The following is a 20869-nucleotide window of genomic DNA, read 5'->3' as shown; positions in this document are numbered from 1 at the left end:
AGAGGTGGCCTGGGTGTTGAGAGGTGGGGGTGAGGTGGGGGCCGAGGGCAGGGGTGTCGGGATGAGGGATAGGAAAGGTCGCAGGAGAGGAGAGGATGAAGAGCTGTGCTGGAGGCGCTGTGGGCAGCATCGTCCTGCTCTTGGGCACTTTGTGTTTTGTGACACATCCTTTCTATGCTGAACTGAGGACCCAGGGACCTCACTGTCCCCGTACATGCCTGTGCAGCTCCAGAGGATGAAGCCGAGACCACCCAAGCAGTGCCCACCACGACCCCTGAGCCCCCCATCAAGCCTCGCCTGGGGGAGCTGACCGTGACAGACGCCACCCCCGACTCCCTCGGCCTGTCCTGGACGGTTCCTGAGGGCCAGTTTGACCACTTCCTGGTCCAGTACAGGAATGGGGATGGGCAGCCCAAGGCGGTGAGGCTTCCGGGGCATGAGGACGGGGTCACCATCTCAGGCCTGGAGCCAGACCACAAGTACAAGATGAACCTGTATGGCTTCCACAGTGGCCAGCGTGTGGGCCCCATGTCTGTCATCGGGGTGACAAGTGAGTGAACGATGGGAGCCCCAGAGTGGGAGCCGTGGGAGGGCCACCCTCTTGCTCTTTGGTGATGACTGGTGGGGAATGGGACAGGGGTGTGGTCAGCACCACAGACCTGCTTGTGGCTGGGGCTCCCCTTGGGCCTTCCTCTGAGGTTGACCCCTGGCTCCTTCTGGGCAGGGAGGGGCCATCAGGAGTTTTGCTGTGCTGGTGACTGTCCCAGGTCCCCCACAGCTGACCCTGGAACTTGTCATGTGTGTTAGCTGTCAGCTGAGCAGGACCACCCAGCCCCAAGAATGGGCTTTTCTGAAATGACCTCACATACCCAGTAGTGGCCGTGGTTTCTCCCTCCTTCCCTTGAAGACCTGAGCACATCCCTCAGGGACCTGGCATCCTCTCTATATCTCCTTTTCTCAGCTGCAGAGGAAGAGACCCCCAGCCCCACAGAACCCAGCACAGAGGCCCCAGAGCCCCCTGAGGAGCCGCTCCTGGGGGAGCTGACAGTGACAGGATCCTCCCCTGACTCGCTGAGCCTCTCCTGGACCGTCCCCCAGGGTCGCTTCAACTCCTTCACCGTGCAGTACAAGGACAGGGAGGGGCAGCCCCAGGTGGTGCGTGTCAGGGGCGAGGAGAACGAGGTCACCGTGGGGGGCCTGGAGCCCGGGCGCAAATACAAGATGCACCTGTACGGCCTCCACGAGGGGCGGCGCGTGGGCCCAGTGTCCACCGTGGGTGTGACAGGTAAGTGTTTGTGAGTGAGGCAGGGTGGGGAAGATAGCCCTAGAAGATGTTGCTTTCTCTGCAACTTCATGAAAACAAAAATATTCTTACCAGCCAGGCTTCTTTTGCACGTTTCCATGCTTGGGGATCTTGCTAAGAGGCAGATTGGGATTCAACAGGTTTGGGCTAGGGCCAGAGATTCTGCATTTCCAATAAGAAGTGATGCAGATGCTGCTGGCCCATGATCACGCCCCTTGAGTAGCAAAGTTCCTCATGATGAAAGAATCGGACCCTCTTTTGAAATCTGTTGAAGAGAATTTTTCTGTGTCCCTGATTCCTGGTAGTGTGCTTTCTCTGTGGAGTTGACTGGGGGCCGTGAAGGAAGACAGAAGGCAGTGAGGGGCAGCGCATCGACTGTGCACTCTGGAAGCCCACTATTGGAATAGGAATAGGAACAGACCTTTCCCTCCAGTGGGCCAATTTGTTCATTCAGTAAAGAATTCCATGCCCTGATCCGGGCACTGTAATTTTAGGGTATCAATGTCCTCTGGCCAATGACCTCCAGAAACTTATCTAAAATTGAACGGATGGAATTATGCTCCATGCAGTGCAGGAGGACTGTGGGGTGACTTAGGAAGAGGCTTTAGAAAGAGATTGTTAAGGAACTGGGCTTGTGTTTGGTGTTTTGGGAAAGCGTTTAAGGAAGCAAAGTTTTGCTCTGTATTAGACGCTGTTAGGAAGAAGGGATAACCCTATTACCGGGCATCTCACTAAGTCTTATCTTTGTGGAGGTCATTTACAGCAAGGCCAAAGCTGCCATTGGTAAAGAAGCAGCTATCACTCAGATTAGCTGGATGGGTGCTGTTTGGTTATTTTTGTGCTTTGGAAAATGTTAGAGTTCATCCTTACTGAGACTGATCACAGACTGGCCTTGTTCTTGTCTTGATCCATCCTACTGACAAATGGCCAAGTCTGATGTTGATGTTCCATGAAATTGTCTGTGTTCAACTGGACCACACCAAGACCAGACTGTGCCAGGCCAGCCCCAAGCAACTGTGGCCTGGCAGAGGGAAAGGGCAGCTCACGGGTGTCAGGGCTGCTTTTTTCTTTCATAGGCGGAAGCTGGAAAGTGACACACACAAGTTCATGTTTTCATGGGGCTCACAGTTGTGGGCACAAGCAGAAAACCAGAAAGTAAGCAAAGAAGGATGAGCCTGTGGAGCCCAGGGGCCAAGCCAGGATTGGGAAGGGACAATGAAGTCACCCTGCCCACAAGTACCCAGGGGACAGCCAGGACCTGAGGCCAGGCAGGCCTTAGCTTGATGACAGCCTTAGGGAGGAAGTGAAGCATGTCAAATCATCACAGCTGGTGCAAAGGCAGGAGGCTAGAAAGAGCATGGTGTGTGAGAGACACTGAGGATTGAGTGGGGTGTCCTTTGCAGTGGGTGGATCATCCTGAAGTGTGGGAGCAGAGGAGGGGACCGCTTACCAGGCCTGGGGTCTCCCAGGGATGAGGAGGTGATTGCCCAGGTCTGTGCTGAGATGGCCCCAGCAGCTGTGCCTGTGTGAAGCTCATCCGTGGGGGCTGAAGATGGGGATGGGGTGGCAGGGAGCCTGGAGGCAGGGAGGCCAGTAGGCAGTTGGTGGCCCTGGTGAGAGGTGACAGTGGCTCAAACTAGGATCGGGGACTGGAGGTGGGGGAGGAAGGTATCCAGGGGAATTCAGGGTAAAGATGCTCTGAGGCTGCTGGCAGCTGGTGAGGGGCCGGGTCCGGGAACACACCCCAGGCTCTGGCCTCGGGAGGGGTGTGCTGAGCTTGCTGGGGAGCAAAGACAGAAGCCCAGTGAACAAAAGATGGCGAAGAGACCCCAGTGCAGGGAGGCCGAGGGTGCAGAGGCCGAGTGGGGCTGTGCTCAAAAGAGAGGCGGTGCTGGAGGGACAGGGAGAGGTGGCCTGGGTGTTGGGAGGTGGGGGTGAGGTGGGGGCCGAGGGCAGGGGTGTCGGGATGAGGGATAGGAAAGGTCGCAGGAGAGGAGAGGATGAAGAGCTGTGCTGGAGGCGCTGTGGGCAGCATCGTCCTGCTCTTGGGCACTTTGTGTTTTGTGACACATCCTTTCTATGCTGAACTGAGGACCCAGGGACCTCACTGTCCCCGTACATGCCTGTGCAGCTCCAGAGGATGAAGCCGAGACCACCCAAGCAGTGCCCGCCACGACCCCTGAGCCCCCCATCAAGCCTCGCCTGGGGGAGCTGACCGTGACAGACGCCACCCCCGACTCCCTCGGCCTGTCCTGGACGGTTCCTGAGGGCCAGTTTGACCACTTCCTGGTCCAGTACAGGAATGGGGACGGGCAGCCCAAGGTGGTGAGGGTGCCGGGGCAGGAGGACGGGGTCACCATCTCAGGCCTGGAGCCAGACCACAAGTACAAGATGAACCTGTATGGCTTCCACGGTGGCCAGCGTGTGGGCCCCATGTCTGTCACTGGGGTGACGAGTGAGTGGACAATGGGAGCCCCAGAGTGGGGCCTGTGGGAGGGTCTCCCTTTCTCTGGTGATGGGTGAACTGGCCCAGGAAGCCCCTTTGCTCTTGGCTGAGCCATGGTATCTTTGTGCCTTTCCCCACTTCCCTGAGGACTGACAGGTCTTCCTGGGTGGAGAAGGGCCCTGTGAGCTCTGTTGGTGGCTGTCCCAAGTTCCCCAGCACTGACCTCAGAGCTTATCATGTGTGTTGACTATAAGCTGAGCAAGACCACCCAGCTCCAAAGATGGGCCTCTCCAAGCTGACTTCAGGACCCCCATTCATGGCCACAGATTCGCTGTCCTTCCCTGCAAGACCCGAGGACATCCCCCAGGGAAGCTGCCTCACCTTCTCTGTCCCCTCTCCTCAGCTGCAGAGGAAGAAACTCCCGCCCCCACAGAACCCAGCACGGAGGCCACAGAGCCCCCCGAGGAGCCGCTTCTGGGGGAGCTGACAGTGACAGGATCCTCCCCTGACTCGCTGGGCCTCTCCTGGACCGTCCCCCAGGGCCGCTTCGACTCCTTCACCGTGCAGTACAAGGACAGGGATGGGCGGCCCCAGGTGGTGCGTGTCGGGGGCAAGGAGAAGGAGGTCACCGTGGGGGGCCTGGAACCCGGGCGCAAATACAAGATGCACCTGTACGGCCTCCACGAGGGGCGGCGCGTGGGCCCGGTGTCCACTGTGGGTGTGACAGGTGAGTGAGTGTGAGTGAGGCGAGGTGGGGAAGATGGCCCTGGAAGACACTGCTGTCTCTCCAGTCTTCGTGAAAACATACTCTCAAGAGCATTCCTTCCTTTGTGTATCCAACTGCTTGGAGATTTTTGTTAAAAAGCAGATTTGGATTCATTGGATGCAGCAGGTTTGGCCTAGGGCCAGAGACCGTGCATTTCTTTCTTTCTTTTTTTTTTTTTTTTTTTTTTTTTTTGAGATGGAGTCTCGCTTTGTCACCCAGGCTGGAGTACAGTGGCTCAGTCTCGGCTCACTGCAACCTCCACCTCCCAGGTTCAAGCGATTCTCCTACCTCAGCCCCCTAAGTAACTGGGACTACAGGTGTGCGCCACCACGCCCAGCTAATTTTTTTGTATTTTTAGTAGAGATGGGTTTCACCATCTTGGCCAGGACGGTCTCAATCTCCTGACCTCGTGATCCACCCGCCTCAGCCTCCCAAAGTGCCGGGATTACAGGCGTGAGCCACTGCGCCCGGCCGACCATCCATTTCTAACAAGATTCTCATCAATCTTGATGCCACTGGTCCAAGGAACACACTTTTTTTGTTGTTTTTTTATCGTAGTAAAGTACACATGACATAATTCGCCATTCTAATCGCTTCCCAGTATACAGTCCAGCATGAAGGCCACTCACATTGCTGTGGACTGTCACCCTCCACATCCAGAACTCCTCTTCCCACACTGAAACTTCCTAGCCACTAGACACGAACTCCCATTCTCCCCTTGCCCCAGCCCCTGGCAACACCATTCTACTCTCTGTCTCTACGAATTTGACTCCAGGTACCTCACAGAAGTGCAATCATACAATATTTGTCTTTTTTGAATGGTTCATTTCATTAAATACAATGTCTTTAAGGTTCATCTATGTCGTAGCATCCATCAGAATTTCCTTTTTATTTTATTTTCATTTTTATTTTTTGTGTCAATGTGGTGTCAGTATGTTGCCCAGGCTGGTCTCAAACTCCTGGCCTCAAGCGATTCTCCCACCTTGACCTCCCAAAGTGCTGGGATTATAGGCAAGAGCCACTGCACCTGGCCAGAACTTCCTTCATTTTCAGGCTGAATAATGTTTCATTTTATACATACAGACCACACTTTGCTCATCCTTTCATCCATTGATGGACACCTGGGTTGCTTCCACCTCTTAGCTATCATGAATAATGCTGCTATGAATATTTATGTGCAAATCACAGAACACCTTTGTAGTAAAGCTCCTCCCAAAAACAGATTTGGAAACTCTCTTAGAATTTGTTGAAGCGAATTTTTCTGGCATTCATGAATCCTCACAGAGGTTAGGCTTAGAGTTAGGGTTCATATCCTAATGGGATAAGTTCCTGTCCTAATGGGGCTAACGTCGTGCGGGACAGGCTGTGGACCAGTAAGAAAGCAAAGGCGGGTGAGCATGTGACAGGAAGCCCAGAGCCAGGCAGGAATACCTAAACCATCCTACCTGTGGATACTCAGGGAACAGTCAGGATCTGAGGCCAGGCAGGCCTTAGCTTCGTGACACCTTTAGAGAGAAGGTGAAGCCTGTCAGATCATCACAGCTGGTGCAAAGGCCAGGAGGCTAGAAAGAGCATGGCACGTGAGAGGCACTGAGGATTGAGTGGGGTGTCCTTTGCAGTGGGTGGATCATCCTGAAGTGTGGGAGCAGAGGAGGGGACCGCTTACCAGGCCTGGGGTCTCCCAGGGATGAGGATGTGGTTGCCCAGGTCTGTGCTGAGATGGCCCCAGCAGCTGTGCCTGTGTGAAGCTCACCTGTGGGGGCTGAAGATGGGGATGGGGTGGCAGGGAGACCAGCAGGCAGTTGGTGGCCCTGGTGAGAGGTGACAGTGGCTCAAACTAGGATCGGGGACTGGAGGTGGGGGAGGAAGGTATCCAGGGGAATTCAGGGTAAAGATGCTCTGAGGCTGCTGGCAGCTGGTGAGGGGCCGGGTCCAGGAACACACCCCAGGCTCTGGCCTCGGGAGGGGTGCGCTGAGCTTGCTGGGGAGCAAAGACAGAAGCCCAGTGAACAAAAGATGGCGAAGAGACCCCAGTGCAGGGAGGCCGAGGGTGCAGAGGCCGAGTGGGGCTGTGCTCAAAAGAGAGGCGGTGCTGGAGGGACAGGGAGAGGTGGCCTGGGTGTTGGGAGGTGGGGGTGAGGTGGGGGCCGAGGGCAGGGGTGTCAGGGTGAGGGATAGGAAAGGTCGCAGGAGAGGAGAGGATGAAGAGCTGTGCTGGAGGCGCTGTGGGCAGCATCGTCCTGCTCTTGGGCACTTTGTGTTTTGTGACACATCCTTTCTATGCTGAACTGAGGACCCAGGGACCTCACTGTCCCCGTACATGTCTGTCCAGCTCCAGAGGATGAAGCCGAGACCACCCAAGCAGTGCCCACCACGACCCCTGAGCCCCCCATCAAGCCTCGCCTGGGGGAGCTGACCGTGACAGACGCCACCCCCGACTCCCTCAGCCTGTCCTGGACGGTTCCCGAGGGCCAGTTTGACCACTTCCTGGTCCAGTACAGGAATGGGGATGGGCAGCCCAAGGCGGTGAGGCTTCCGGGGCACGAGGACGGGGTCACCATCTCAGGCCTGGAGCCAGACCACAAGTACAAGATGAACCTGTATGGCTTCCACGGTGGCCAGCGCGTGGGCCCCGTGTCTGCCATCGGGGTGACAGGTGAGTGGACGATGGGAGCCCCAGGGTGGGAGCTGTGGGAGGGTCACCCTCTAGCTCTTTGGTGATGACTGGTGGGGAATGGGACAGGGGTGTGGTCAGCATCACAGACCTGCTTGTGGCTGAGGCTCCTGTTGTACCTTTTTGTGTGGTTGACCCCCGGCTCCTCCTGAGCAGGGAGGGGCCATCGGGAGTTTTGCTGTGCTGGTGGCTGTCCCAGGTCCCCCACAGCTGACCCTGGAGCTTGTCATGTGTGTTAGCTGTCAGCTGAGCAGGACCACCCAGCCCCAAGAATGGGCTTCTCTGAAATGACCTCAGGTCCCCCAGTCATAGCCTTGGCTTCTCCCTCCTTTTCCCCAGGACCCAAGGACATCCCCCTCACTCTCTCTCCCTCCTTCTCAGCTGCAGAGGAAGAGACCCCCAGCCCCACAGAACCCAGCACGGAGGCCCCGGAGCCCCCTGAGGAGTCGCTCCTGGGGGAGCTGACAGTGACAGGATCCTCCCCTGACTCGCTGAGCCTCTCCTGGACCGTCCCCCAGGGGCGCTTCGACTCCTTCACCGTGCAGTACAAGGACAGGGATGGGCAGCCCCAGGTGGTGCGTGTTGGGGGCGAGGAGAGCGAGGTCACTGTGGGGGGCCTGGAGCCTGGGCGCAAATACAAGATGCACCTGTACGGCCTCCACGAGGGGCGGCGTGTGGGCCCAGTGTCCACCGTGGGCGTCACAGGTGAGTGTGGGGACAGGCCCTCGTCCCCAGGTTTACCTCTGCAGCCCCCTTGTGTTTCTCCTTTGGATCTTGGCACCTCTTATGACTGGGCCTCTAGGTTTCTGTCTTTTCTCCCATGTTGCTAATGATCCTACCTCATCCTTGGATTCATGGAGACTGTGTGGAGGCAGATGGGCAGGTAGTCCATGCCCTGTTTGTTGTAGCTTCCTTCCTCCCATCGTGATGTGGAACCTCCAGGTTACTCGTGTGCTCATTAGTTAGTCTTCAGGCTCCCTTAAGGAGTATTTTAGTGGCTCAGAAAGTGCTTCAGATCCAGCTGCCCAGATCTGCATGTGCCTTTGAATGTCGTGATTGTGCGACTTTGCAGGCGTTTCCTAACCTTGTGCTTCAGATCCCTGCAAAGTTGGGGTGATGATAATAATGGCACCTACTTCATATGTTGTGCTCGCGAGGGTTGAGTGCACCACTGTCTGTGAGCTGCTTACAGCAATGCAGGGCACAGATTCTAAAGCAAGCGTTTTAGAGGAGGCCGCTGAGAAATGCTCCAGACCCATGGTCCTGCTCTGCTCTTTTCAGCGCCCCTGCCCACACCGCCGCCAGTGGAGCCCCGCCTAGGGGAGCTGGCGGTGGCGGCCGTGACCTCGGACTCAGTGGGCCTCTCGTGGACGGTGGCTCAGGGCCTCTTTGACTCCTTCCTGGTGCAGTACAGGGACGCGCAGGGGCAGCCCCAGGCAGTGCCTGTGAGCGGAGACCTCCGAGCGGTCACCGTCTCGGGGCTGGACCCGGCCCGCAAGTACAAGTTCCTGCTCTTTGGACTCCAGAATGGGAAACGCCACGGCCCAGTCCCTGTGGAGGCCAGGACCGGTGAGTGAGGGCTGGAGGCCTCCCGCGGCCAGAGCCTTCGCCCCCTTGTGGCACCAGTTGGAATTTCATGTTTCTGTGCCCCACACTCCAGTCCTCAGCACCCACTGATTTATTGGGTCCAGGAAAACCCAGGCCCTGAGCTCTCCTCTCCCACTCACACTCATCCTTCTCCCTACTTTCCCTGCGCCCGAGGGGACACTTGCTTTCTTGTCTGGCTCCTCTTTTATCCCTACTCCTGATCCAGTCACCCTCCCGTTCCTGGGACCAGCTCACAGAGCCATAGCAGCCCAGGGAGCTCCGTGGCCCCTTTGCCTCCATCCCACTCTCCACGCACCTCACTGTCTTTTCCAGCCCCAGACACGAAACCGTCTCCCCGCCTGGGGGAGCTGACTGTGACAGATGCGACCCCTGACTCCGTGGGCCTCTCGTGGACGGTCCCTGAGGGCGAATTCGACTCCTTCGTGGTCCAGCACAAGGATAAGGATGGTCGGCTCCAGGTGGTGCCAGTGCCAGCTGACCAGCGGGAGGTCACAGTCCAGGGCCTGGAGCCCAGTAGGAAATACAGGTTCCTGCTCTACGGTCTGTCAGGCAGGAAGCGACTGGGCCCTATCTCTGCTGACAGCACCACAGGTGAGTGCCAGTCCAGCCTCCACCTTTTCCAGAGCTGCCTCTCATCCGAGCCCTCAGAGCTGGCCCTGCGGCCTTCCCGTGAGATTCCCTCTATCAGCCCTGACACAACCATCTTAACTCCAAAAGTAATCTCCCTCTGTGTGTGAGGCACAGTTCTGAAGAATATGCATTACTTCCTTCATTCGTTGACTGCCGAAGAAATAAAAGGGACACGGGCTTTGGGGCCAGATCTGTGTTCTAGTTCCAGTCCCAGCCTTTGCCAGGGTGACCATGGACAAGCCACTTCATCTCTGGAACCTCAGTGTCCTCACCTGCATAATGCTGGGAACGGTGCTGGACTCAGTAGTGGTTCCCATCCTCTTCCCTCCTCCCTAACTCGGAGGCGAGGGGTGGAAAAAAAGGGAGGGCTTGGCTACGGAAAGACGATGGAAAAACCTGGTGTCACTGTGCCTGTGACTCAGCCCCCTAAGGAAGGGGTGTGGTGGGTCACCGACCCTCACCCCACTCCCAGGACCATGAGTCACTATGCCCAGAGGAGGACAGAGCAGCCGGCCAGTCTGGGCCTGGGTCCCTGGGACTCCATAATTCTCTTCCCAAACCCTCACTGTGGGGACGGGGTACAGACCCCCACCCATCGGCCCCAGCCCCACCCGGGCAAGCCTCTGCTCTGCCCTCTGTTCTCTCAGCTCATCCCCTGTCTTCTCCCTGCCCGACCCTGACTGCCCCAGCCCAGTGGGGTCAGTGTGGGGCTGGGGAAGCAGGAGGCACGGATGTTCAGACTGATGGCCACAAGGGGACAAGGGGGAGGTCACAGCCTGGCAGTGATGGGAGCCGTGCCTTGGCCGGCTGCCCAGACCAGCTCTCGATGTTTGGGGTGTCTCTGTGACAATCCAGAGACCTCCGGGGAGTGTCTCTCAGCTCTGTCCTCATTCCTGCTCAGGGGCTGGGGGTCAGGGTAAACAAAGGCCCTATCTGCACCCCCAGCCACCCCTCCCTCGGGAGATGATCTGTAATGAATTGACTGCACCCTCGATCACAGCGGGGAAGGAGCGGGGCAGGAAGGAGTTTGGGCAGCAGCCTCCAGAGGAGGAGGGAGCCGTTCTCCCTCATTCCTGTGGGGCATGGCGGGAGCAGGCCTGTGTGTCTCCTCGAGGAGCTGTCCCTGGGGCTACACTGGAGGGACCCTTTCCCAGAACCTCACACCTCCGGGAAGCTGCCAGGGCTTAGGCAAAGGCAGCACGTGACTAAGAGCTTTCCCTCCTTCCTCTGCACAGCTCCCCTGGAGAAGGAGCCACCTCCCCGCCTGGGGGAATTGACCGTGACTGAGGAGACCTCCAGCTCTCTGCGCCTGTCCTGGACGGTGGCCCAGGGCCCCTTTGACTCCTTCATGGTCCAGTACAGGGACACGGACGGGCAGCCCAGGGCAGTGCCTGTGGCCGCAGACCAGCGCACAGTCACCATAGAGGACCTGGAGCCTGGCAAGAAATACAAGTTTCTGCTCTACGGGCTCCTCGGGGGAAAGCGCCTGGGCCCGGTCTCCGTCCTGGGAATGACAGGTGAGGCTGCTGTGCTTGGCTATAGCAAGCCAGCTTGTGTGGGTTTCCTTGTGCATTTGGGCTGAAGACAAAGATGACTGCAGGAGTGGGCAGCCGGGAGTGGGGCGCCCTGGCCTGTCCCCAGGAAGGTGGAGGAGTCTGCAGCCCTGTGGGCTTCAGCATCCATCGAGGAGTCCGGAGCAGGAGCCAGGCCAGGCGGGAGGGAAAGGCCCTGGCAGGGGCTCCCTAATTTCCCAGCCCCGACTCTGCCCCATCACTGCCGCTGCTCCTCATTACTCACTGGGGCAGCTGTCGCCTCCCCGAAGGGTGGCCTTGTCCAGATAGCGGCAAACCTCCCTGCCATGGATGAGTCAGGAGCATTTTCTTAAGAGGAAAATCACTGGAAAACAAAATGAGCAGGAACACAGAAACCAACAGAAGCAGCTGCATTTGTGGTACAGGCTCCTCTTCCAGAGCTCACTGATGCCCACCTCAGACAGGCCTGACCACGGCACGGCTGGTGGGATTTGCCAGTCACCTTCACCAGCCAGTTCCACCCTCAGCTTCTCTCAGAAGGGAGCACCACACGCCTCAAGCTCAGTGAATGTGTCCCGGCATGGGTGGGGCCAGAGCCTGTGATATCTCGAGGTGGGCTCGGTAGGACACTGGGGTGTGGAAGGGGGAAGCGAGCACCTGACTCAGACAGCGCAGGAGCGCGCAGGAGCTCGCAGGAGTCACGAGGCCACAGCGACTTCATTGTCTGACTGGGCCTGGACTTGTAAACTTCCCACCTCAGCCTTGGGCCAAGCCTAGAAGATAAAAATGGAGCGCCCCATGGCACCCCTCACTCAGATTCTCCCCTGGGCTTCTCCCACGCAGCCCCAGAAGAGGACGTGCCAGCCCCAGAGTTAGCCCCAGAGGCCCCTGAGCCTCCCGAAGAGCCCCGCCTAGGGGTGCTGACCGTGACCGACACAACCCCAGACTCCATGCGCCTCTCGTGGAGCGTGGCCCAGGGCCCCTTTGATTCCTTCGTGGTCCAGTATGAGGACACGAACGGGCAGCCCCAGGCCTTGCTCGTGGACGGCGACCAGAGCAAGATTCTCATCTCAGGCCTGGAGCCCAGCACCCCCTACAGGTTCCTCCTCTATGGCCTCCATGAAGGGAAGCGCCTGGGGCCCCTCTCAGCTGAGGGCACCACAGGTACCACCAGGCGTCTCTGGCCTCTAGTCTGGGACTCGGAAGGGGGAAACAGGGGCTCAGAAGTGGTGGTTGCAGGGAAAGAGAGTGAGGCGGGTACCAGGGAGAGAGGATGGATGGGCTGGATGCGAGTAGCCTTTAGCTCTGCCCCACAGGACTCCCCTGTGGCTGCAAGTCCCTGGTTACAGACAGAGAAACAGGGGCAGGGAGGGGGGTGGAAGGGACGTGGTCTGGGTCACCAAGCTGGTGTGCTTCTGTCTCCGATCCCTTCTCTCCCACCCACTCCGTGCAGGGCCGGCCCCTGCTGGTCAGACCTCAGCGGAGTCAAGGCCCCGCCTGTCCCAGCTGTCTGTGACTGATGTGACCACCAGTTCACTGAGGCTCAACTGGGAGGCCCCACCTGGGGCCTTCGACTCCTTCCTGCTGCGCTTTGGAGTTCCATCACCAAGCACTCTGGAGCCGCATCCGCGTCCACTGCTGCAGCGAGAGCTGATGGTGCCAGGGACGCGGCATTCGGCCGTGCTCCGGGACCTGCGTCCGGGGACTCTGTACAGCCTGACACTGTATGGGCTGCGGGGACCCCACAAGGCCGACAGCATCCAGGGCACCGCCCGCACCCTCAGCCCAGGTAAGGACCCACACACACTCTGCCCCAAAGTGGGGGTCTTTGTACTTCACGGGGGGGACCTAGTGCCTCAGCCAGCGGTGGGGGTGGGCGAGTTGGTGGTGGGCCTGGAGGAATCTGCAGAGCGACTTCCATTCCTGGGGACTAGAGGAAAAGGGGTGGTGAGCCTGTGCTGAAGCAGAGGCGAGGGGTGGGACTCGTAGGGAGGGGCCTGCCTGCCCCTGCTCGCATCATTGTTCCTTGCCCCCTCTGCAGTTCTGGAGAGCCCCCGTGACCTCCAATTCAGTGAAATCAGGGAGACCTCAGCCAAGGTCAACTGGATGCCCCCGCCGTCCCGGGCGGACAGCTTCAAAGTCTCCTACCAGCTGGCGGACGGAGGTGGTGCCTTTGCCACGTGCTCATTGCCTCACGTTTCCTCTCCCCCCCGCACTCTGCCCAACCTCCAGCCGCCCTGAGGTTCCCTGGGTAACCCTCGATCCCCAATATTTTCAGGGGAGCCGCAGAGTGTGCAGGTGGACGGCCAGGCCCGGACCCAGAAACTCCAGGGGCTGATCCCAGGCGCTCGCTACGAGGTGACCGTGGTCTCCGTCCGAGGCTTTGAGGAGAGTGAGCCTCTCACAGGCTTCCTCACCACAGGTAAGATGGACTGGGACCCGGGGCAAGAGGTGGGAGCCAAGAAAATGGCATGGGTGGGAGTTGAGCGAGAACGAGGAGGGTGAAAGGGAGGTGGTGGAGGCTCCAATTGTGGACAGGGGGCCAGTGGAGTCTGGGGAGGCATGGAGTAGAGACAGCAGCGGGGACCCCTCTGAGCCCCTCCCCTTCCCCCAGTTCCTGACGGCCCCACACAGTTGCGTGCACTGAACTTGACCGAGGGATTCGCCGTGCTGCACTGGAAGCCCCCCCAGAATCCTGTGGACACCTATGACGTCCAGGTCACAGCCCCTGGGGGTGAGCAGGGCTGAGGCCTCTGGAGGGGACTTGTTCAGAGTGGGGATTGCAGGGGAGAGGCTGGACTCTGGCCGGGGATGGAGGGGGCAGGCGTTGATGCCCCTCTCTGCACTCCCAGCCCCACCTCTGCAGGCCGAGGCCCCAGGCAGCGCGGTGGACTACCCCCTGCATGACCTCGTCCTCCACACCAACTACACCGCCACTGTGCGCGGCCTGCGGGGCCCCAACCTCACTTCCCCAGCCAGCATCACCTTCACCACAGGTAGGGTCTGTGGGGTGTGTGGGATGCGGAGAGGAAGTAGAGGGTGCCAGGATGGGCCTCATCCCCATCTCCTCTTCCTGCTTTCTCTCCTAGGGCTAGAGGCCCCTCGGGACTTGGAGGCCAAGGAAGTGACCCCCCGCACTGCCCTGCTCACTTGGACTGAGCCCCAAGTCCGGCCCACAGGCTACCTGCTCAGCTTCGACACCCCTGGTGGACAGACCCAGGTGCCCCGGCCCCACTGACCAACTCCCCTCCCTGGGTGATTCCAGGAGGTGCTGCCTCTGGCCCTCCCGGAGGGTCTCCACCTTCCTCTCCCCTGACCCCCCCTTGTCTGTCCCACAGGAGATCCTGCTCCCAGGAGGGATCACATCTCACCGGCTCCTCGGCCTCTTTCCCTCCACCCCCTACAATGCACGGCTCCAGGCCATGTGGGGCCAGAGCCTCCTGCCGCCCGTGTCCACCTCTTTCACCACAGGTACCTGGATGCACGGGCCGGGGGCCGGGGGCTGGGTGGGCAGCCGGGGCCTAAGGCTTGGAAAAGGACTGGCCCGTGCTCTCCTCTCCCAGGTGGGCTGCGGATCCCCTTCCCCAGGGACTGCGGGGAGGAGATGCAGAACGGAGCCGGTGCCTCCAGGACCAGCACCATCTTCCTCAACGGCAACCGAGAGCGGCCCCTGAATGTGTTTTGCGACATGGAGACTGACGGGGGTGGCTGGCTGGTGGGTGGCACTGGGAAGTCCAGGGGTCTGTGCAGGGCAGGGGCTGTTGCCCCGGGAGCCAGAGGCTGATGGTGCCCCCACTTGCTTCCCAGGTGTTCCAGCGCCGCATGGATGGACAGACAGACTTCTGGAGGGACTGGGAGGACTATGCCCATGGTTTTGGGAACATCTCTGGGGAGTTCTGGCTGGGTCAGTGCCTCACAGGGACTGGGGAACTACGGAAGGGGATGGGGGCTGTGTGGACACCAGGACCCTGATGAGGGCACGTCTCCCACCCCCAGGCAATGAGGCCCTGCACAGCCTGACGCAGGCAGGTGACTACTCTATGCGCGTGGACCTGCGGGCTGGAGACGAGGCTGTGTTCGCCCAGTACGACTCCTTCCGCGTAGACTCGGCTGCAGAGTACTACCGCCTCCACCTGGAGGGCTACCACGGCACCGCAGGTAAGCACAGGCTGGGAGGCTGGGAGGGTGAGGCTGGGAGGCGAGGCCCCCATGGCTCCTTCCTCCACCCTGCCCAGGGGACTCCATGAGCTACCACAGCGGCAGTGTCTTCTCTGCCCGTGATCGGGACCCCAACAACTTGCTCATCTCCTGCGCTGTCTCCTACCGAGGGGCCTGGTGGTACAGGAACTGCCACTACGCCAACCTCAACGGGCTCTACGGGAGCACAGTGGACCATCAGGTGAGGGGTGGGGAGGCGGCTCAGAGCTGGGGTGGCTGGGGCTCAGCCTGCCTAGGTTTCAACCCCACAGTGTAACAGGCAAGGGACTGAGCAGCTGGGTGAAATGGAGCAATCATGCCAGCCTCACAGAGGGAGCTGGAGATGATTTATTGGCTGGAAAGGGCCAGCTCAGGGTTAAGCCTCAATCCTCTGTGGCGGAGGGTCAGGAGGGGAGCTGTTCGGGGAGGTTGGTTGAGTGCTGGGAGCCACCTCCTTAAGGGGAACGGGAGGAGCAGATGGGACATCCGGCTTTGACTCTCTCTTGACAACCCCTTTCCCAGGGAGTGAGCTGGTACTACTGGAAGGGCTTCGACTTCTCGGTGCCCTTCACGGAAATGAAGCTGAGACCAAGAAACTTTCGCTCCCCAGCGGGGGGAGGCTAAGCTGCTGCCCACCTCTCTCGCACCCCAGTATGACTGCCGAGCACTGAGGGGTCGCCCCGAGAGAAGAGCCAGGGTCCTTCACCACCCGGCCGCTGGAGGAAGCCTTCTCTGCCAGCGATCTCGCAGCACTGTGTTTACAGGGGGGAGGGGAGGGGTTCGTACGGGAGCAATAAAGGAGAAACTGAGGTACCCGGCTGGCATCGGTCCTGCCCCATCACTGGCTCTGGCCCGGGCTGTGGGCCCCCATCTCCCGGGGCTGCAGCCGCACTTGGAAAGGCTGCATCTTGAGGATGACACTGCAGTGGGGCAGGGGCTGCAGGGAGGGCAGGGTGTCCCCAGGGGGCAGCAGCGTGAAGGCCTGCAGCAGTCGGGTCAGCACCACGAAGAGCTCCAGGCGTGCCAGCGGCTCGCCCAGGCACACACGCGCCCCGCAGCCGAAGGCCAGAGCTCTGGAGTTCTTGCCTGGCTCCAGGAAGCGATCTGCGGGCGGGTGGACAGGTGGGTGGGGAGGCGTTCAGCAGCCGCGGGGACCAGCCTCCACCACATTTTCACGGCAGGCCCCCGGCCCTCCACATACCAGGCCAGAACTCATGTGGCCTCTCCCAGACCGTCTCATCCAGGTGGGCGCCTTGGAGGTTCGGGATGATGACTGTGCCCTCGGGGATGTCATAGCCAGAGATGCTGAAAGGGGCTGGAGTTAGAGGCTGGCCAGGACCTCCCTGGGCTCGGGCTTTCCTCACTCATCCCCAACCCTCGGGAGTCACCTGCTGGGCCGTGTAGTGCGGTGGGGCAAGGCTAAGGGCACAACAGGCCGCAGGCGCAGCACCTCGGCGATGGTGGCATTGAGCAAGGGCAGCCGTGCACGGTCCTTGTAGGGGACCCGGGAGCTGGAGGCACCAAGGCCCAGTTCGTGGTCTAGCTCCTCCTGCAGTCGCTGCTGAATCTGGGGAATGATCGGGTGGAGTCCTGCCCTAGCAGCCCGCAGCTGCCCAGCCTCCAGCCAGTCCCTCAGCCACCCAGTAAGCCTGAGTGCCGGTGAAGCAAGCACAGCCCCAGCCGCACAGTGCTCAGAGCTGAGTGAGGGTGCCCACCGCCCGGGCCAGGCTGCTGGGAAAGAGCCTTTTGCCTGTCCCCAGGGCGCACCTCGGGGTGGTGAAGCAAAAAAACCACGGCCCAGGAGAGGGTGTTTGCCGTGGTCTCAGTGCCACCAATGAGGAGGTCCACTGCAGCCATGTGCACGTGCCCTTCCAGGAGCTGTCCAGAGCCCTCTTCCACGCCCGGCTGCGCCACCCCTTGGAGCATGTAATCCATCATGTCCCTCCACTGGCCTGCCACCAGGCTCTCCTGCAGAGGGTGAAAGGAGCGGGCTGAGCGGCTGGCCTGGGGAGAGGAGTACAGAGTGGCAACAGGCCCATAACCGGGGTATGCAAAACAACCCGCCTCATAGCAATGCTGAGGCCGGTAGCATCACTGGCTGTGGGCCGAGGGGAGGCCGTCCACGCACAGTTCCCACCTTGTGCTGCCTCAGCTGCTTCTCCACGATGTGGTCCCTCTTCTCTATGGCCTGCTTCAGCCTCCGGAGACCTGGATTGGGGAAGAACTGTGGCGGGAAGCATGAGAATGCAGCTGTGGGGAGAAGCATCTCCCTGCACCCCAGCCTTTCCCCGACAACCCAGGGGTGTCTAGGCTCCAGGTCCTCACCCTGAGAAAGGGAATCACGTCCACAATTTGGATGGACCAGTGGCTCCAGGTTTTTAACACCTCCTGGATACATTTGTAATAGGCAGGCATTAAGTTGTTCTCCTGCCAGAAAAGGAAGGAGTGCTTTCAGTTCAGGACAAGGAGAGGCTCAGGGAGGGGCTGGGGGTGGGCCTGAGGGGCTGTGAGGCACCTTGATCTTGTCTCCAAAGGTGAGGTAACAGATGATGCTGCAGGTGAGGAGAGAGAATTCCTCCTCAATGGCCACAGGGGTGCCGGCCTGGGCTCTCATGCGCTGTAGAGAAAGAGCGTGAGCTCAGCAGGCCGTTGTGCAGTGGGCAGGGCAGGGGCTACTGTGAGAGGTGAGGCTGACCTGAGGTGGCCTCAGGAGCCCAGCCTTACCTCACAGAACTCCTGGGTCAGCTGCTCCACCACTGGCTCCATGGAGTCACGGATGCCCAGCAGCAGGGCTGAGCGGGTGAGCTTCTTGTGGGCTTTCCAGAGCAGGGAGTAGTCTCCCAAGGACAGGTCCGGGTAGTTCTTAGACACCAGCTTGTCTGCAGGAGGAGTTGAGGGCTGGAGGGTGGGAACTGATGAAGGCAGCCAAGGGCCTGACCTTCTTCTGCCTCCCCAACCCCTGCTTCCTCCCCACCAGATATGCCCCCAAACAGCTTCCAGAGACCTGGATTGGGGATGCCCCAAAGGTGGCTCCCACTTGAGGCTCAGGTGGGAGGATCACTTGAGACCAGGAATTTAAGACCTACCTGGGCAACATAGCAAGACCCCATCTCTTAAAAAAATTTTTTTTTAAGAAAGAAAAAATGCCCCCAACCCTTACAGGTAAGTGGCTCAGGTCTGCCAGCAAAGTCTGCCCACTTTTTGACCATGGCTTCCTCAATGGTTCTCTTGGAGTTCAGCACCACCACATCTGGGGAAGAGCCAAAGCAGCGTCAGTGGAGAGAGGACCCTCTCCGCCACCTCCACCCCCTCCTATGGTGAGGGCCAGAGCGAGAATAGGGGCTCTCACCTTGCAGCCCAAGGTGGAGCCTATAGATGGGCCCGAATTTCTGAGTCAGGCCAAGCAGATAGATGGGGAGGTCGGGCTGCAGCAGGTGCAAGAAGCCTGGGGCAAGAGGCGGGAGGTGGAGGCTCCGGAGCTTCCACCAGTTCCACAGCAGGCGAGCGCCAGCCAGCAGGGGCAGCAGCAGCAGCAGGCCCAGGAACAGCATGGCGAGACGCCCGTCAGGGCCCTGAGGTGCTACTTATAGCTCAAGAGCCCTGGCCATCCCTCCTGCTGTGTAGATTGTTTTGGGGCCTCCCTTGACCCCACCTTCAGGTCGCTTCCAATTGTCCCGCCCACAGAGTGGCCCTTTTCTGGAATGGCACCAGTCTCATTGGCCTTGGGACGTCCATATTTCAAAAAAATTGATCATCCATCAAGAAGCAAGGAAGGGAAATGCAACCCTGACCTTTTTTTCTGCAGCCAGAGTCAGCTTTCTGGCTCCACATCAACTGTGCAGGCAAGAGTGTCCGCCCCTACCTGGGCCCTCTCCCTCTGCCACCCCACCATGCACCAGTTTACTGTACTGGCATGATGTTTGTCTCAGAGAGAAAACGGCAGTCCCTGCCTAATATGCCCTCCTGAATCGCCTGAAGAACAATATGTGATTTGTGTGGGTTGTTTGTTAGTTTAAGCTACAGATAGAGTGACACAGTTTAAGCCTGGTTTGCCTGGGGCATTCCAGTACATACAGGTATCCCAGTGTGATTGTTATTAGTGCCTCCTTTCACTCTCAAAAATGCCCAGAAGACAAAGGAGGAGGTGGTTTCCCGCTGCGGAGTACTAGCATGTACCAGACACTGCTCTAAGTGCTTTGCGGGCACTCACTCAATTCTTCACAGCCATACTCTATATGCAACGCGGGTATTGTTCACATGTTGTGGAGGGCAGGATTCCGGCCTGGAAATCTAGCTGTCAAATATATACCTTTAGCCACCAGGAGCACCTTTCTTTGGTTGGAAGGAAAACAGACCACCTTGAGCTGGTTTGAGATAAAAAGTAAGGATTGGGGAATTTCACAGAACTCAGGAAAAAAAAGCGGAGGAGGGGACCCCACTGGTCTTAGAAAGCCAAGGACAGGGAACAGAAAAAGCCTGGAGACGGGCAGTTTCCTCGCTCTGTTCCTCTCTCCTCTTTCTTCTCTCTGCAGTCAAGTTTCTTGTGTTTCCAGGCACAGGCAGAACATGACTGCCCTCAGGACTAGAGTCCACAGGTTCTAGTCCAGCCAGGGAGAGTGTGGATTCCCAGCACAACTGGGCATGCCCCACTCAAAGTCTAAAGTCCCCAGGAAGGGGCTGGATAGCCACAGCTGGATCAGGATCAGGGGTCCAGCCCTAACTGGGGAACTGAAGCCATAAGGGGTGGGGGTCCCACTGGACTGACACTCAGAGACCACTTTTGTGGGTAAGGAGGCAGTTTGGGGGTTTGGGAAGAGGCCATGCCAAAGAGGAGTGGCAGGGTTCAGTGAGAGGCCAGGGCCGCCTGGATGGTACGTGAGAGGTCAGAGGCGACCCAGGCCCATGCCTTCCCCCCCATTTCTGGCTCTGTAGCCGGACCCAGGGACCAGCGGGGGTCTCTCTCCCCTCAGAGCTTTTCCAGACTGTGCTACTGCAGAGCCGGAGTCAAGACCCTGGCTGTGCCACCCCCTACATTGGCGAGTTCACTGCTGCTGAATCCATGATCAGGACTGAGAGGGAGAAAACAGGATTGGGATTTCTGGGGTTGGGCAATGACAGCTACTGCCTTCTTCATGGTTGACCTCCCAGACCGGGCCATGTCTTGCTGCAACTGAATCCCTGGCTCTGGAAAATGGGTTTATGCCACCACCATGCTGACCAGCTACTGGGAGAAAGATCTGATGGGCAACCATGTGGGCAAATATCAAAGAGCCTCAGGTAACCTCTGCCACAGTGGGAAAGGTCCAAACTTCTCAAAGTTACATGGATAAGAGAGCGCTCATCAGAAAGGAGCGCACCTGGAAGGCTGGCGTGCTGACTACTTGTCTCACCATCTCCATCTCTTCCACCACTTCCAAATCCAAACTCCAAATGTGGTCAATTACATGCAATGTCCCCAAAGGTACCCTGTCCTGCCCCCAGCCTCCGGGCCTTTGTATATTCTCCTTCTGCCCCAGATGCCCTCATCTACCCCTGCTCTTTGCCTGGCTCCTTCTCAGTCTTCAGAGCCCCACTTGGAGGCCACCTGCTCCAGGAAGCCTTCCCTGTCCCTGCCTAGCAATGCCCCTGACTGGGTTAGATGCCGCACAGGACCACACTGCTCCCTGACATCACATCTTTCACAGAGGGTGGTGACTGCCCGTCCTCTTATCTG

General features: G+C 59.0%; 2 protein-coding genes across 5 annotated transcripts in view; one reads left to right on the top strand and one right to left on the bottom strand.

Annotated features, from left to right (window-relative positions):
- TNXB (tenascin XB) overlaps positions 1–15969 on the top strand; it is a 75078-nt gene extending 59109 nt beyond the window's left edge. The window contains exons 23-44 of one of the 4 annotated variants that reach the window (XM_030802529.1): positions 227–550; positions 962–1285; positions 3435–3758; positions 4153–4476; positions 6848–7171; positions 7529–7894; positions 8471–8758; positions 9110–9388; positions 10663–10944; positions 11803–12123; positions 12413–12748; positions 13001–13123; positions 13238–13381; positions 13574–13693; positions 13812–13955; positions 14049–14179; positions 14298–14430; positions 14523–14674; positions 14767–14863; positions 14956–15117; positions 15195–15358; positions 15679–15969. In XM_030802529.1, the coding sequence (XP_030658389.1) occupies positions 227–550; positions 962–1285; positions 3435–3758; positions 4153–4476; positions 6848–7171; positions 7529–7894; positions 8471–8758; positions 9110–9388; positions 10663–10944; positions 11803–12123; positions 12413–12748; positions 13001–13123; positions 13238–13381; positions 13574–13693; positions 13812–13955; positions 14049–14179; positions 14298–14430; positions 14523–14674; positions 14767–14863; positions 14956–15117; positions 15195–15358; positions 15679–15780 (4964 nt within the window). In that variant the 3' untranslated portion in view covers positions 15781–15969. Of the gene's footprint in view, positions 1–226; positions 551–961; positions 1286–3434; positions 3759–4152; positions 4477–6847; positions 7172–7528; positions 7895–8470; positions 8759–9109; positions 9389–10309; positions 10344–10662; positions 10945–11802; positions 12124–12412; positions 12749–13000; positions 13124–13237; positions 13382–13573; positions 13694–13811; positions 13956–14048; positions 14180–14297; positions 14431–14522; positions 14675–14766; positions 14864–14955; positions 15118–15194; positions 15359–15678 lie in introns of those variants that run through there. The other 3 variants (XM_030802531.1, XM_030802530.1, XM_030802532.1) reach the window with 3 other exon arrangements.
- On the bottom strand, positions 15485–18898 carry LOC100579180 (steroid 21-hydroxylase). Its single transcript, XM_030802533.1, has 10 exons — positions 18506–18898; positions 18317–18406; positions 17881–18035; positions 17672–17773; positions 17482–17583; positions 17294–17380; positions 16924–17124; positions 16545–16723; positions 16358–16461; positions 15485–16260 (listed from the first exon to the last, which is right to left on the bottom strand). The coding sequence occupies exons 1-10, from the start codon at positions 18705–18707 to the stop codon at positions 15995–15997; spliced, it is 1488 nt and encodes a 495-aa protein (XP_030658393.1). The 5' UTR covers positions 18708–18898; the 3' UTR covers positions 15485–15994.
- Between the last annotated feature and the right edge of the window lie 1971 nt (positions 18899–20869).

This window comes from Nomascus leucogenys, chromosome 22a (genome assembly GCF_006542625.1).
Source record: "Nomascus leucogenys isolate Asia chromosome 22a, Asia_NLE_v1, whole genome shotgun sequence".
Lineage (NCBI taxonomy): Eukaryota > Metazoa > Chordata > Mammalia > Primates > Hylobatidae > Nomascus > Nomascus leucogenys.
This window is presented reverse-complemented; position numbering and strand designations above follow the sequence as displayed.